The sequence below is a fragment of the Zalophus californianus genome, chromosome 15 (assembly GCF_009762305.2).
Source record: "Zalophus californianus isolate mZalCal1 chromosome 15, mZalCal1.pri.v2, whole genome shotgun sequence".
NCBI classification, from domain to species: domain Eukaryota; kingdom Metazoa; phylum Chordata; class Mammalia; order Carnivora; family Otariidae; genus Zalophus; species Zalophus californianus.
The window spans coordinates 6,857,338-6,874,352 of NC_045609.1; the positions used below are offsets into that span (position 1 = coordinate 6,857,338).

The 17,015-nt window shown below is 47.0% G+C and overlaps 1 protein-coding gene across 24 annotated transcripts in view; it reads right to left on the reverse strand.

Annotated features, from left to right (window-relative positions):
• The window catches only part of SGMS1 (sphingomyelin synthase 1), a 263,991-nt gene that overhangs the window by 32,111 nt on the left and 214,865 nt on the right, over positions 1-17,015 (reverse strand). For all 24 annotated transcript variants that reach the window (XM_035724238.1, XM_027596050.2, XM_027596054.2 and 21 more), the window contains one exon: positions 1,806-2,614. In XM_035724238.1, the coding sequence (XP_035580131.1) occupies positions 1,806-2,440 (635 nt within the window). In that variant the 5' untranslated portion in view covers positions 2,441-2,614. The remainder of the gene's footprint in view (positions 1-1,805; positions 2,615-17,015) is intronic.

Genomic DNA, 17,015 nt, shown 5'->3' on the forward strand with positions numbered 1-17,015 from the left:
TTCACTGCTCACGGCGTCCGCGTCATTTCAATACACAAATGACTACAGCACTGGTAATAAGTACCAGTAAAACAGGAAATCATAAAGCTTTAAAGAGCAACTGGTTTGAGGAGAAGTCCCAGCTTAGAGAAACATAAATAGCAACGTGCTTAAAAGAAATAAGCCCTATTGTGAGGACACTTCCTAGAACAAGAACATTATTTAAAAATCACCGTTCTAAAAAAATAAAGTCACGGTTCTGTAACACATTTGAACTTGCACATAGTATGACTGATATATAATGTTTTATTCTAGGGCAGTAAATTATTTTGCTTGCATGCGCAAATTTTTATGAAAAAAAAAAACAGAAACAGAAAACAAACTCGTAATACACAAAACAACAAAAATCAGGAAAAACCCAGGAAACATAATTTGAATCGACCCTGCCTTTGTAAAGCAAACTGTTCTGGCATTTTTTTTCTAACGGGCTTTTAGAGCGGGGGAATAAAAAGTTTAAAAGTCAAAAGCAGATCTGAAGTTTGGCGGCTGAAAGGATGTAATTAGTAAATTCTGAGCATCTCACATTTCAAGTCTACCCTACCTGGTTAGCCTGTTAAAACTAAGTAAGCAAAGAACCAAAAAGTCTTCTACCAAATCAACGCAGCCCAGACCACGGTTTCTATTTCAAACTTGGCTTTCCTGTGGAACTGCCAAGCCAACCCCAAAAGAAACACCGCCCACTTAAAACAACTTCCTTTATAAAGACTAACACAGTCCTTCCCAGCACAGAGTCACTGTGCTCATTTCCACTTGTGGATATCGAATTCGCAAGGTAAAAACACACTCCAAGAAAAAACTCATCGTTCGGTGGATAAAGTTCGGCGCAGACTCTCAGGCTGCGTCTCGTTTTCTTGATTTAAGAGGATTTCCTTAACGTTCGACCATACTGTGGGTCGTGCAATGCAGCCCACTGGGCAGAAACCGTCCCCAGCTCCCATGCACAGAAGCTCTAAAGATGGTCCACTAACGGGAAAACCAGACCCTGAGGAGGGTGGCAACGTGGGCGCTTAGTCTGCACCGGGCAACCCAAGCCCACGGGTGGCCAGAGGGGGTCTGATGGGATTTAGAGCCTGGGACACCAGAGCCACTTTGGATCCACCGGAAACTAAAAGGAGGTGCCCGTTTAAAATCCTGGGAAACCTGAATGCAATCACCATGTTTCTCTAAGTGCCCCACATTCTGGAAGGTGGAAGGCCGTGCGGGTTCATCCACATTCCATCCACCCAAACAAAGTCCTTTCCTGAGGGTGTCATTCTCCCAACAGCCCAAGGCACTCTGGAACCGCTGTTCTGCATTCTGTGTGAAACATCTCTAGATACAGCCTGCTAAGGGTCCCGCTGTCGAACTCTGTGTGGGAAAAGCCACCCGGCCATCAGGCCGACTGTGGACAATTTATTTGGTGGGTTAACGACCCCGAGTTTCGGTAGTTTATCTGTGATTCAATAGCCTGTGCTCTCTGAGGGTTTTCTTCCCTGTGAAAACAGAAGAACATCATCTCAACAAGCCCATTCATCACTCTGTACGAATCTTGTACAAAACAGGCAATAAACACAGCATTTTCTTACAGCTACCAAAGCTCTCGCTGGCTCAACAGGGCACGGGGCATAAAATGATGAAGTAAAACTAAAAAAAGGAGCTGGTATGCTTCCATTCCTACTGCTTGATAAAGTTCACGTCCAAACAATGACTATTAGACGTGGGCAAGGCAGACACCGCCCCCCGCCTCCTCCCCCGCTCCGGAGTCTGGGAGCTTTTGCTTTACTTACTTGTATTTTAAGAGCAGCCACTGAATTAACCAGAGTCCTACGAGGATCATGCCGTTAATTTCACAGATAGAAAAGGCCCACTGCACCCGGTTAAAATGGTCAAAGAACGTGTCCGGCAGCGGGGGCTGCACCTCCTTGGGAGGCACTCGCTCGTGAACGACCGAGATCATCACTGTGGTGAGGACGAAGCAGGACAGTGCGTACAGGAAGGCCAGGCACGTCTTGCCCCACTCCATGGGGTACTGGGAGCGCTCGGGCTCCGGCATAGGGATCTTGATCATCTCCTTCCTGTAGCCGTTGGGCACCCCGTTGGGCTTGGCCTGCAGGCCAAAGCCGCCTGTGGGGCCGGGGCCGGGGCCAGGGCCGGCCGCACCTGCGCCCAGGTGCCCATTGGCGTGGCCGTTCTTGTGCGCCTCCATGTGCTGTTCCACCTTCAGGGTCTCGATCATGTCCAGGAGCCGCTGCCCGCTGTCGGCCGACACGCGGCACAGGGGCGGCCGTGCGAAGTCCTCCCGGGTCAGGCCGATCAGGTCCCGGCCCGTGAAGTGCTCCAGGGGCTCACAGTACTCGGGCATGGCGTGCTCCAGCAGCCAGTCTGCCACCTTCTTGGGGGACCAGTACGTCACCTCCTTCATGGTCCCGGCGGGCGGGGGTCAGCGGTCCCGCGGCGGCGCGCCCATGCTGCCCGGCCTCATGCCGGGGACGTGCGTGGCCAGACGCGCGGGGCCGCTCCCGCAGCCCGCACACCGCTCTCCGGGGCTCTGGGCGCCGGCGCGCACTCACCTCATGGCGCCCCGGCCGTCTTCCTTCTGCGGAGGCAAGAGACACAGTCAGCAGGGGGCTCCACACCAGTCCCCGCGGGGCGCACGGCCCCTGTGCGCGTCAGCAGGACGCAGACCCGGAGCCCCGGCCCGGGGCGGGTGGCACCGCGGGGCTCCCCGGCTCATCCTCCCCGAAGGATCAGCCGAGGACACCCCGGACGGATGGGATCACAGCCTCTCCAAAGGCGCGTTGCCTAAGAAGTAACGCAAAAGGGCTTTGGATACGGCTCCGCAAGGGTCAGGGGTTCCCTCCGTGCTTACCTGCTTCCTGACATAACTGAAGTCAGGCGGCAAACTTGCCTCACCTACCATTCTATCCAGTGGAGAAAGGTTTTCATATGTACCTAACACACAGCAACTTCACAGATATCCCAGAGAATCACAGAACTGTCGAGCCTCAGAACCATCTGGTCCAACAATTTGATAGCCTTACATGCAAAAATACCAATGAATCCCTTTTCTTCCGCATGCGGGGCATTTTCTACGTTTCTCCCACCTGTTTTTCTTTAATAGGCATGGATTACTTTTGTAAGAACCACTTATAATTTAAAACAAGAAAAGTTAAGAGTAAAGACCCACTTCTATAACAAGTCATCATGGTTAGTGAAATATGTCGTCAGCAGCAGCAGACCATGATTGGACTCAAGATCTCCCATGCGCAAGCCCCTGGGTGAGCCTCAGAGTACTGATCTGTGAGAGGAAGTTTCCCCCTCGCGGGACCGCTGTCAGGACCTTAAACCGCATGTAAATCTAGCGCTAAGAAGGGTCTGTTGACCCCATACCCTCTGTTCTCCTTTCGCAATTTTTCTATGCTATCCAATAGCTACTGTCTACTCCGTCTCACTATGAAAACACCCTAAGAGTGGGCTAACTTTTTTTTCCTCAAAAGAAGAATGTTGTGGGGCGCCTGGGTGGCTCAGTCGTTAAGCGTCTGCCTTCGGCTCAGGTCACAATCCCGGGGTCCTGGGATCGAGCCCCGCATCGGGCTCCTGGTTCAGCGGGAAGTCTGCTTCTCCCTCTCCCACTCCCCCTGCTTGTGTTCCCTCTCTCGCTGTGTCTCTCTCCGTCAAATAAATAAATAAAATCTTTAAAAAAAATGAGTGTTATAACTATAAAAACACCTACACACCTTAGTGGCTAGAAATTAGTGATGGCAATGTTTCCCAAGTATGCTTTGTAGAATCATCATCTGACAAAACGCTCTGTGCTTTAAAAAAAAAAAAAAAAAAAAAAAAATCCAGGGGCGCCTGGGTGGCTCAGATGGTTAAGCATATGCCTTCGGCTCAGATCATGACCCCAGGGTCCTGGGATCAAGCCCCACCTCGGGCTCCTTGCTCAGTTGGGGGGGGCCTGCTTCTCCCTCTCCCTCTGCCTCTCCCCCTGCTTGTGCTCTCTATCTGTGTCTCAAATGAATAAATGAAATCTTAAAGAAAAAAAAAGAAATCCAAATTAAGTCTCAGGAACTGCGTACTAGAGCCTCTTCCAGAGACAGCAGCATGTATTAGCATGTTAGAAGCTCTGGAAAATCCTGCAGTAGGAAACTGGTTAGTCGGATTTCTCAAATGGACTTCATTGGGTCTGTTGTCCTCCCGGCCACCTCCCCAGTGACTCCTGTCAACTCCCAACGGAGCGCACTGGGCGGTAGTGGCAGAAACAAGACCCAGACTCGGCTCTACCGAACCCCAAATTGGACTGTGGAATGAAGATGGACAGATGTCCACTCCCAATCTCCCCGTCCAAATAACAACCAGTGAAATGGCAGTAAAGCTCAAGATATCCCAGACCTTGCAAAAAGGCTGGGTGTTCTCTCTTCCGTACATCCACACTGGTTTTGCACTGCCTTCCGTAACGTGTCTGTCTGCAACGCCCCCCGGGGCCAAGAGACCAGGAGCGACCTGGTTTTGCACTGCCTTCCGTAACGTGTCTGTCTGCAACGCCGCCCCCGGGGCCAAGAGACCAGGAGCGACCTGGTTTTGCACTGCCTTCCGTAACGTGTCTGTCTGCAATGCCGCCCCCGGGGCCAAGAGACCAGGAGCGACCGGGGAAGGGCTACAGTTTGAGCATCCACAGAACTCACAATGCAAGGGCTCACTCGACATCTGCTCATATCTCAACAAATGTCCCTTACATCTGTCAACATGAAGACGGTGGCACAGAAAATAAAATCTACTCGAAATGCCACTGATACTGAAAACTGCTTCAGAACAATTTGGACGGTCAAGGAACATGATAAGGTGGGCCTTCTTCAGAAATAGGAAATCGGAGTGGACCTCTGGCCATTTGAGAAGCACTCCAGAGGGGCTTCGGTCGTCGCTAGGACTGCCTGGTGACAAGAAGACATGAGCCAAATGGAAGTCCTGCCAGACGGTCCTGCGGGACAGGGGATCGCTTGGTGACACAGCCCGGGCCTCACCCCGAACACTCCTCAGCGGAGTTACAGATCAGCCAAGGGAGCCCTGCCCATCTCAAAGCAGCTAGGAGAGCTCGAAAGAGAAAGTCCTGAAGGAATGTTCGGGCCCAAGGGAATGAATGAACGGGCTTCTTATGTGGGTTCCTCGCTTCCCCCTGGCCAATGTGGGAAGTCCGCCAGGAGAGGAAACCCCGCAGAACCACAGAGACCAGACCGATGCCAACGTGTTATTTCACTCCTGTCTTTTGAGCAAACTGTCAGATAATCTCCTCTTAAGACTTAGTCATCTTTTTTTTTTAAGATTTTATTTATTCATTTGAGACACAGATACTGAGAGAGAGAGAGAGAGAGAGCATGAGCAGGGAGAGAGGCAGAGGGAGAGGGAGAAGCAGGCTCCCTGCTGAGCCAGGAGCCCAATGTGGGGCTTGATCCCAGGACCCCGGGATCATGACCTGAGCCGAAGGCAGATGCCCAACCATCTGAGCCACCCAGGCGCCCCAAGACTTAGTCATCTTTATAACAGAAAAACAGCAAATGGCCAGAGACGATATGGAGCCAACAGATACACGGATGAGGGAATGCTAACTGTACAGAACTAGCCCAGGAGGTAGGAACTCCGGAGACACAGCGAGAAAAACCAGTGGCTTCCACTGTAACTCGGCCAACACAACTGTGCGCTCCCTAAGACAGGCCCGGGGCTTCCCGCCTCGTTGGCATTCTCCATCTACTCTCCAACAGGCCCCACATCTTCCCTCAGTGCTTCAGATCGTTCCCAGGCCTGCCCCCTGCCTGCGTCTCCACACCACCAGTGTCTGTGACCATGTACTTTCATGGGCTTGTGTGCCCAGTGCCACGACGCGTGCCAGCCACGTGAGGCAGGGAGCCTGCAGCTGGGACCCAACTCGGCCACCTCCCTTCTTGACAGAGTCCTCGAACCCCGCCGAGCCTCAGTTTCCTCTGGAAAATAGGATCAACATCAGCCTTACCCACCTCCCCGCGGGCTGCTCCTGCCAGGAGGCTCCAATCAGGGAAAAGGAATGAAAGCTATTAATTACTCCAAGAAACTGGTCTTGTTCTTCTGGTAACGGCCTGCTTTCTTCCTGACACCCGACTGGGCCCACAGTGATGCTTCATAAATAGGGACTGAAGCTGCCCCTCCCAAATGGCATTTTTAAAAGCCCAATCATTCCGACACACAAGTTCAAACAGCCTTCCAGATTTCACGAGACAACAAACCTTTGTTTTTCAAGCAAGCTTTGAAGCTTGAAAATAAAGGCATAGATGCTATTTTCGTGCAGATGATGCCAAAATAGTGTAAAAGGGGAAAAGGTCATTTATCTGGAAGTAACTGCCTGGCAGCTACTCAGTACCTCAAAGGCTACTGCTCAAAGGCAGGACTTACTCAGAGACCCCAGGGCCCAGCCGTGGGAGGAGAGGTTGGGAGAGTCACTTCCTCCTGGCCTCACACACTCACTTCAGAATAGAATAGAAGATACCACAGCATTTCTGAGAAGTGCTTCTACATCTAGACCCAGAAGACTGTAGGTTAGACTGAGCTCAGAAAACTACTACCACCAGCCCCATCCAGAAAAGCCATCCTGAATCCACTACTGGGAGAATGCTCAGAAATAACGCAAAGCTCAAGTCCCCAGGCTTGGTACTCAAGACTCAGAAGTTCTAAGAGAATAAAATCTTGATATTCCCCATTACCAGAATATGAGCAATGGAAGAGGAACTGGAGGGCTCATTCGTCCACAAGTCTCAGACATAAGTAAAGTGAAGTCCGGTGAGATTGTGAAGTGTCTAAACTCTCCGACATAGCAGAGTTAGTCCCGGAGCTAGACAAATCCACCATGCTTTCCAGGGCCACCCACTGCATATATTCACAGACGTCAACAAAAGTGAAGGGCAGTCTAAGGGTCTCTAAAAAAAAAAAAAAGTTATGCAGTCCTATAGCATTAAGGGCAGGAACAACAACACATATTCATCATAGATTCCAAATCCAGCAGGGATTTCTAATGAAACCCCAACTGAGTGAAAAATAATTCTGCTAAAATAATTTGGCTCCAATTCTTAGAACAGATATTTTAAGCCTTAGTATTGTAAAAGCCATCAGATAGTATGTCACAACACACTATAAACTATTTATAGCTAATTATCAAAGCCAGCTCTCTAGAACCAGAAAAAGTAAGTTAAAGCAATTATCCTGGTAATGAAAGCATTAACCAAACAAAATAACTAAATCACGTATGAATATGTGTTTATCCCTACTCAGAAAGAATCTACTATATTACCTTATTGTCTGGCATTGTCTAGAAATAAGACATTGTTGTGTTAACACAAAGCTACCATATCAATTAAACAATGAACACAAGTTTTCCAGAATTAAAATGCCAGAAAATGTATAGTGAAGCTATGAAGCGATTGCTCAGAAAATCTGAGTTCTAATAATTGCTCTGTATTTTACTCTAATCCCAGTGCCTCGGTTTCCTAAAATGGAACAATTTATTCCGTCTGCTTGTTGCATTAGTTTAGGGAATTTATGCACAACTGACAGTGCTTTGGGTAACATAAAGCAAGACATAAATATGTATGGGGGTGCCTGGGTGGCTCAGTCGTTAAGCGTCTGCCTTCAGCTCAGGTCACGATCCCAGGGTCATGGGATCGAGCCCCGCACCAGGCTCCCCTGCTTCTCCCTCTCCCTCTCCCACTCCCCCTGCTTGTGTTCCCTCTCTCGTTGTGTCTGTCTCTGTCAAATAAATAAAATCTTAAAAAAAAAGACATAAAAATGTATGAAATTATTATACTGAACGTTATTTATTCTTTGAAGATTCAATAACTTTTAAAATAAGTGCCATGAAATTAAGAATTGAATTTTTACAATTTTTTTAAGGCACGATGGACCCAAGATTGAATGAACTTAGCTGCCATGTCAATGGAGAAACTAGAGCAAAGTTCCAGATGTTTCTACATGCTGACAGTGGCAATTGAGAGTAGAAAGTAGTGTGTGCACAATTAGTCGTTTAGAGGCATACAGTGAGCTAAACGTTCTGCTTCTTGCATCAAATCTCTAAAACACAAAAGCAGAGGTAACATGGGCTTTATACGTGAATTCTGCTCTACTAGCTCAAATAATCAACTTAGTGTAAGATCAGAATTGGGTGAGTGTGGAGGAGCTCAGACCTCTTAACACGAAACTACCTGTGGGTGTCTTGTTAACGAGCAACACAAATCAGAAGTCCACATTATTGTCTTGAAACACACGAACTGCCTTTCTGTAAACACTGCAAGTCCAGATAAAAGTCTTTCTATCCCCAGATCTTTCCATAAAAGGCAGCAGTAACCTAATGGACCTTGTAGGGCAATGCAGCCCGCTCTGATACTGAGGAGACAGGTGTCCAATTCTCCTCTCACTCAATTTAGAGAACTCTGGAATGCTTTCCCTCCCATCTAATTAGCTATAGATGTTCTTTTTTCTTTGCTACTTAATACGCAAAGAGTTAACCTAAGTAGGCAGAATTCATCAAACTATATTTATTTGAAGAAAAAGAATGGCTAGAAAAGCAACTGCACAGTTTCAGCTGAAGGACCTGCATATTCACTTCAATCTACTGTGGAAGAATTTTAGATCGTTTTTGGTGTCTTAACCTTTAAATGGTCCTTTTATTTTAAATTGCTATTAGATGCAGCGTTCAAAAATTCCAGAGTCAAACTCTGACTGGCAAACAAAATCGTCCCTTAGGAAGCGGTTCCCTGAATGAGGTCTACGCTGCCTGATTTCGCGGAGGTGGGAGAGAGACAGGGCCAGGGGTCTGCTCAGGCTGTCCCCTCAGCTGGGGCCATCTCCCCGCCTCCTCCACACTGTGTCTATTTCACCAAGTGTGATACCAGATTTCACAGTGTGGGGAATGTACTCTCTCTCAGCAGTTACCCTATAACTTAACCAACGGACAGCCTCCCTTTTCGCGGCCCCTCCCAAAATGACCCATTCCAGTGTGGTAGCCCCCAGTGTTCCAGACGGAAAGAGAGGAGTCTTGCCTGACGAAAGTGGTATATAGGACATAATGACAAGAAACGGGCCATGTCAACTGTATGCTGTGTATCATGGCTCTGGTCGTTCTTGGATGGTCAGAACTGTGTCATCCGTTTCAAGGAGAGTCCTACCACCACCAGGACCAGCTAATTCCTTTTCCCATACCCTGAGCTTTCCTTTGAGTCATTCCGGGACAGAATATAAACAGTTAGTAGCCAGAAAATTCAAAGGATCATTTATTACAGCAAAAATTAGAAACCAGCTAAAAGTTATACAGAGAGAATTAAATAGGACACCATACAACAGAATACTAAGCTTCCACTAAGACTGGACTAGATTTCCTTTTTTGAAATTAATTAATTTTTTTAAAAAGATTTTATTTATTTATTTGACAGAGAGAGACAGCGAGGGAAGGAACACAAGCAGGGGGAGTGGGAGAGGGAGAGGCAGGCTCCCCGCCGAGCAGGGAGCCCGATGCGGGGCTTGATCCCAGGACATGACCCGAGCCCAAGGCAGACGCTTAAGGACTGAGGCGCCCCGGCGCCCCTGGACTATATTTCTATAGCTGGAGTGATACATATTTATACTTTTGTCTCTAAACGGGTTACAAAAGACAAGGACACCATTTCCATAAACATAGATGTATCAAAACTATTCAAAGGAAAGAAGGCTGAAGGCACATATCAACTTCTGTTGCCTTTGGGTGATGAAATCGTCAACTAACTGCTTAGTTTTCTTCAGTATTCTAATTTCTCTAATAAACACATATTGCTTATGTTTATTCGAGCATAATCTATGTTTTTAAACATGGAGGCTGCACCATAAGATTAACACAGACGCTTCCTACGTTAGCTTTCTTTCAAAATAAGAAGTGGGCTTGCAGATTTCTCCAAGTAATTGGAACCTCTGCCTCCTGTGTATAACTAGCTCCCCAAGTCCTTCAGATTTCCAAAATATAATGGTCCCAGGAGATGAGCCAAACCATCTACAAAGATAAAGCTGAAATCGGAACCCAAGTGCATCAAGACATTCCGGTCTCAGATACTTCACATCATTCCGGAAAGAAAACAACAACAAACCATCAGAATTACAACTGTTCTAACGTCTAGGTTGTCAATGCCCGTCTATCCGGGTATCTACAGCCAAATGTAAACGACCGTTCGGAAACTCTGCCCTCTTGTCATTACAAGGAAAACCTGGCAGACCTCTAATGACAACTGTAATCACTATGGCTTTCCCCTGGTGTTTCATTCTTAGAACCCAATTACCAAAACTCTGAAGATGATCTATTTCTACTCAACTGACTAATAACTGCCTACGTCTGAAAGCAGCAGGGCTATTTTAATATTCGTCTGGTTCATCTGTGGTCCCTGAACACAGACTCAATGTAGCAGCACTCCAGAATGTCGGGATATAGTCAGTGTTTGCAAGTTCCACCAGCCCATGTGGGCAGTGAGGACCTCACCTGCCCCAAGAGGCCTGGGAAAGGCTCCCCATTTGCTTCTCCTTTAGTTTCTGCCTCCAGTATTTCCTTACTTTACGGCCTTTCCCTGCAAACAGTGGGCCGGGGCTATACTCATGCTCCCGTGGGTAGGAGTTTTCCTCAGAAACATTCATCCCCAGCTGTGCTTTCCCGCCTAGAACGCCTTTCACACCCCCTACATTTGTCCTTGAAGGACTAGCACCTTCAGGAAGCCCAGCTTCATTTGCCTCTGAATCTTTTGAGCCTAACACACACTACATACTTAATAGATGTTTGCTGAACACAATACGAATAAAAAAGAACGCAAAGAGGGGCGTCCAGGTGGCTCAGTCGGTTAGCGTCTGCCTTCGGCTCAGGTCTTGATCCTGGGGTTTTGGGATGGAGCCCCGCATCGGGCTCCCCGCTCGGTGGGGAACCTGCCTCTCCCTCTCCCTCTGCCCCTCCCCCTGCTTGTGTGTGCTCACAGGCACTCTAAGTAAATAAATAATTTAAATAAAGAAGAATGCAGAGAGGGACCAAGTGAAGTGTACCTCTTTGTACATCAAGCACATAAAAACCTATATAAATACAACTGCTGGCATTTTAATACCAAAATGAGTTTCAAAATACAGAGAAGGGGACTTCCCATGTACCAAAAAAGGAGAAATCTCAAAGCCAGAGTGGGAAAGATACAAGCCAATACACTGAGCCCAGAGGGTACCGGCGTTGGGCCCCAGAGGCCAGGGGCTGGGGTTTTATGATGCAAGGGGAGAGGACATGGCCTGAAGCCAGATCCAGACAGGCAGCTGGAACTAAGACCCTTGAATCAAGCCAGAATCCCTTTAGGACTGGAAAAGTTGGGCCTGTGAAATCAGTCCATGATAACACAAACTTCAAACTCACAGGACTTGGGTGGTGTGGGTCCCAGGCCAAGAAATTAATGCAAATACAAAAGAGAAGTAATCACAAAACAGCCTCTTAGAGACCTTTCAACAAGCAAGAGTTCACAGCATTCCCATGGAAAAAGTAATCTCAGCTAAGGATGAACAAGAATTGAAAATTATGAATCACATGAGGAAATAATCCACCACAAGGGAGAACTTTCGCAGGTACGACACACAGGAAGTTTGCCAGACCATGAACTTGAGAAAATAAAGTCAGTCAGGAGAGGCTGTGACGAGAGTATACAAAAGAGGTTTAAAGGAAAGCTGAAAACTTAATGAAGGAACAAGACATAGTAGAAAAAAAGACAGGTGTGTTTAAAGAAGTGCGGGAAGGGGCACCGGGGTGGCTGAGTCGTTAAGCGTCTGCCTTCGGCTCAGGTCATGATCCCAGGGTCCTGGGATCGAGCCCCGCATCGGGCTCCCTGCTCGGCGGGAAGCCTGCCTCTCCCTCTCCCACTCCCCCTGCTTGTGTTCCCTCTCTCGCTGTGTCTCTCTCTGTCAAATAAGTAAATAAAATCTTTAAAAAATAATAATAAAGAAGTGCGGGAAAAGCCCAGGCCTGTGACTGACTGATGCCCCAGGAGGAATGGGCAGAGGAAAAGGGTTAAGTGGGGTCATGAGAGGACAAGAAATACGCAAATGTATAAGGTGTACACATTTAAAGGCAACAGACAGATTTTTTCAAACCCCCAAGCTCAAGTCAGCTAGCAGCCACATCGTCTTGTTTGGAGGAGGGAGGGAGACAGAAAAGTACACGCAGCCAATCAAAAGATGAAGCAGAGTCAAAAAAAGATGTCTAAGTGAACATATGTGCTAGTTTCCACTGCCTCTTCAAGCTCTCCTGAAATGAGCGCGCAGGGATGTCTAAAAAAGAGAAAGCTCTGAAGAGACGAGGAGAGGAGAAAGCCGGGCAGCAGGTGGACTGCAGGTTAACTGTCGGCAGACCCAGGAAGCAGAACCTCGGCCCATAACAAGGAAGGGTGGGGAGCAATGTGATGTATGTAACAGAAGCCTTAAAAAGGAGGAGCTGGTGGCACAGCACCTTACAAGATGGGGGGTGAAGGTGGGGCTAAAAATAGAAGGACTGGTTCAAACACCATTTAGGAAGTTCCCTCCAGCTTCTCACTACGCACAGCTGAGAAGCACCACCCACCCGCCCTGGCTGAGAAGCCTGGACCTGTCTTCTCTGGAGGCGGGGGACGAACAGTCACCAGGGTAGGGGGCACCAGACACAGGTGAAAGCTGGGGCATCGTGGGTGCGTGGCTCTGGATTTCAGCTCAGGTCACGATCTCAGGGTCCTCGGATCGAGCCCCACGTTGGGCTCCATGCTCAGCACAGGGTCTGCTTGGGATTCTCTCTCTCTCCCCCCCTCCCACTCCTCTCTAAAATAAATAAATAAATCTTTTTTTTTTTTTAAAGAGAGAGAAAAAGCGGGGGCATCGTACTAAACAGGGACTGAGTAAAACAGATGCAAACAGATGTTAATATGTCAGCCCTGCCCCAACCCTTTAACTAAGTAAAACAGATGCAAACAGATGTTAATATGTCAGCCCTGCCCCAACCCTTTAACTAAGTAAAACAGATGCAAACAGATGTTAATATGTCAGCCCTGCCCCAACCCTTTACCTCATTAGACCCCACAACACTGGCTGCCAGGGTGGAAACTTCCAGGCAGGTGAAGAGATCAATGTTTTCTGAACCCCAGACATTTTACGAGAAAAGAACATGGATCGTCTTGCATTGAAATCCATACAAACAAGATTCATGAAAAGCGCTTCCGGACAGCAACTTTAGTGCTTCCTTTAAAATATGAATGGACAAATAAAAATGAACAGATGTCTGAAGAAACTCTCTAATAAATATGAAAGTCGGAGATTAAAACAAAACAGAACATGGAAGACACAGATGAAGTAGGGAAGTACAATGTTAAGAAAAACTAATATTCACATCCTCAAATGGGTGCTATGAACAAAATGACACACACAGAAAAAGGCATTCGGAGAATTTTAAAAAGAAAGCTCTTTGTGAATTCATGGTAAATATGAAAAATTCACTGTATATTAAGTTGGAATAAAATCTCTCAGTAAAAAAAGACAGAGATGGGAAACCGAAAGAAAAGGTAAAAACATTAAACATGGAATCTAGGAAATTCCTATGTGAGTAGTAGGAGCTCATGTGAGGGCACAAGAGAAAACAGACTTCTCAGAACTTAAGGGGATATGAACGGCCAGGTGGAAAGCGCTTGCTAAATGTCCAAGAAGCACGGCTGAAAATATAAGCTAGGTATGTTCCTGCTGTTATTATTCTGTATTAACAAATTACTTTAGGGGCGCCTGGGTGGCTTAGTCGGTTAAGTGTCTGCCTCTTAATCTCGGCTCAAGTCTTAATCTCAGGGTCACGAGCTCAAGCCCTGCGTTGGGCTCTGCGCTGGGCGTGGAGTCTACTTTAAAAAAAAAAAAAATCATTTTAAAGGAAAAAGGGAAGCGAGACCTTGAAGGAGGCTCCGCCCCGCTGCTTGTCGCCGTCCCGGTCCTGTTTCCCTCCATCTTTCCCCACCTGCACCTGCTTCCTGGCTCCGTCCTCAACCTCCTCCCTACTGGCATTTCCATCTTCAGCCAGAAAAGCCACTGCAGACTTCAAGCCCAAAGACCGCATTTCTTGGTATGAAGGAAAGAAGGCTATGCAACCCCAAGACAGGCTGCCTTGGCAGAAGGTTTATTTTCAGGTGAAGGCAACTGAGAGGAAGCAGAGACAAGAAACGCTCTCTGCCCTTCCCCCAGCTGCCCAAAATCGGACACAAATTTGTAAAAGTCGCCCCCACCCCTCCACCAGGAACAGCAGAAGTGAATCCCAGGAGACAACTTTAGACTCAGCCCAGAGGAATTTACATAAAAAAACTTAGATTTCTTTTCCCGTGTAATTTGCCTTCTCACACTCGCTGCCCTACATAAGCTCCAAGTCTTTTAGCCTTTGTCTTGCCTCTACTAAGAAAATTTATTGTTCATTTATTAAGATGCTGTATTCACCCAGGTTCTTCTCCTTCCTTCAAGTTACTCCTCCCTAAACGCTCCCCTGTGTACATCCCATACACCTTCATAAACTCCTTTGCTTTTCTCTAGTTAATCTGTGTTCTGTCAGTCTAATTTATGGGGCCCCAGCCCAAGAACCTGAGATGGTTAGAAGAAAAAGGGATTATTTCCCTCTATACGATATCTAAGAGTGGAATTTTTATTGCATTTAGTCACACTGCTTGTAATCAGCAATGGTGCCTCTTTAATACTATATAAACACCCAGAATAAAAGTACCATGAGATTTAGACACATTTCATAGGCAGTAACCATTTTCCCAAGATTTTCTAAGTTCAGATTTCAAATATATTGTCCCCTTGTCTCATACACCATGAAAATGTCCTGGAGGGTTTAATATTTCAGTTTCTAAACTGCTTCTCTCCCAGAATGCTTCTGCTGCCCAGAAGTGCTTAGAAATTCTTACTTAGATGTGTGCTGATAATTTGACTCAAAAGTAGGGCCATTTTTAATAATCTATGGGCTTTGGAAGACCCCCCGGGGCCCAAATCACTATGCATAACAGTAAGATGCAACTAATTTAAGGTATACCTTTACTGTTTAAATTGGGGACTGCTTACTTGACAGCAGGCTGAAAGGACAGAACAGTTTCCTGATTAATCTAAAATAAAAAATCTTATCTGCAAGGAAGTGGGGTTTTTTTTACAGTCCCCTGAGGATTAGAAAGACCACGGAACTCAAAACTCTTCCATTTCAGTGAGAAAAAGTCTACGCAATCTATTCTAAACTTACACTTACGGAAATAAATGTAACTCACTGAGGTAAAAGGAAAGCTAATTTAGGGAACATGACCCTGGGGCATAACACCATGTTCCAAAATTAGCAACAACTCACAGGCCCAGATAGGAGAAATCAACTTCAAGTCTATTTCCAAAAATAAATTTCTAATACTTCTATGGACAGTGAGAGGAGTGCAAACTATTTTCAGACTAGAGAGCACCCAAAGGGGTACATTCGAAGTTGATGGTGCTTCCATGTGCATCCACTGGACAGCCTTTCCCATGAGGGCGGTGCCCGTGAGCCCACCATATCCTCCCACAAAACGCTCCACCGCCCGTCTCCAGCCCTGAACCCCTTCTGGTCTCCTGGAGGAAAACAGAATCAAGGATCCCGAGAAAGTAAGTGTGGGTCTCCTCTACCTTTATTCCCACGCTCAAAAAAAAAAATGATGCATGAAGTGTTTCCCCCACCCCACCAACCACAGTTATGCCAACTCAAAAAATGAGTATCCATCAGTGCATCAACTTCTCCCCAGTCACCATTGGCCATGACGCCTTGATTCTACCTATTGATAATTTCTTAAAACTTCCAGGGCCTACCTTCAGTGAGCTTTTTTTCTCGTAAATTAAAAATGTTTTTTGAGTATAGTTGACACACAATGTTACATTAGTTTCAGGCGTGCAACACAGTGATTTAACTGCACTTCTTCATTAGCGGATCCATGGCTCACAGCACCAAAGCCTGGCTGCAAAGAAGGGGTGACCGTTATCCATCAAACTGGACGGGGCTGAAGCACAGCCTCAGCTGAAAAAGGGCTGCAGAGCTAGCTTTGGACTAAGGTAGAATACCACCAGGGGGCAGCAGAGAGTCCGCAAACACACACTCTGGGCACCCTCCCCGAGAGGTAAAGGATTGGGGGACATCCTCCAACAGAGATCCCGCACCCAAGCAATACAAGGAGGCAATCCAATTGCAAGAACTAGAACCTCTCTGTCTTCCACACCCCCAACTGATGTTCCTCCCACCATACCCGCCTGATTCTAACGCGCATCTCGAGACCCCACAATCAACAACGTGGCCACGTCCAGTTCTAGGGAACCAAACTACAAATCAGAGCTATCCTGCATCTCACCCAACAAGACAATCGCTTAGACATTTAGTCTTGCTTTATATAACAACTTAATAAGCTTTATTCTCTGGCTACTGGAACTTAATGCCACAGAATTAGAACCTTGTACACAATGGACCCCAATCTGTGAAGACAGCTGAGTCGTAAAAACATTGTGTAAGGGGCGCCTGGGTGGCTCAGTCGGTGAAGCATCTGCCTTCGGCTCAGGTCATGATCCTGGAGTCCTAGGATGGAGGCCCACATCCGACTCCCTGCTCAGCGGGGAGTCGGCTTCTCCCTCTGACCCTCCCCCTCTCATGTGCTCACTCTCTCTCTCATTAAAAAAAAAACAAAAAAACATTGTGTAAAATCACCGAAGTTGTAAAACTAGTTAGCAAAAGGCGTGGTGAAAAAAAACAAGATCTGAACAAGTACAGCAAAGGATACTGTTCATGTGGTGAAATACATTCTCTTTTTAAACAATTTTTGAGGACACTTGGCACACAATGTGACACGAGTTTCAGGTGTATGACAATGGTTCAACCCCTCTGTGCATCACGCTGTGTTCACCTCAAGTGTAGCTCCCCTCCATCACCTCATGACACTGTTATAGTACCAGTGACC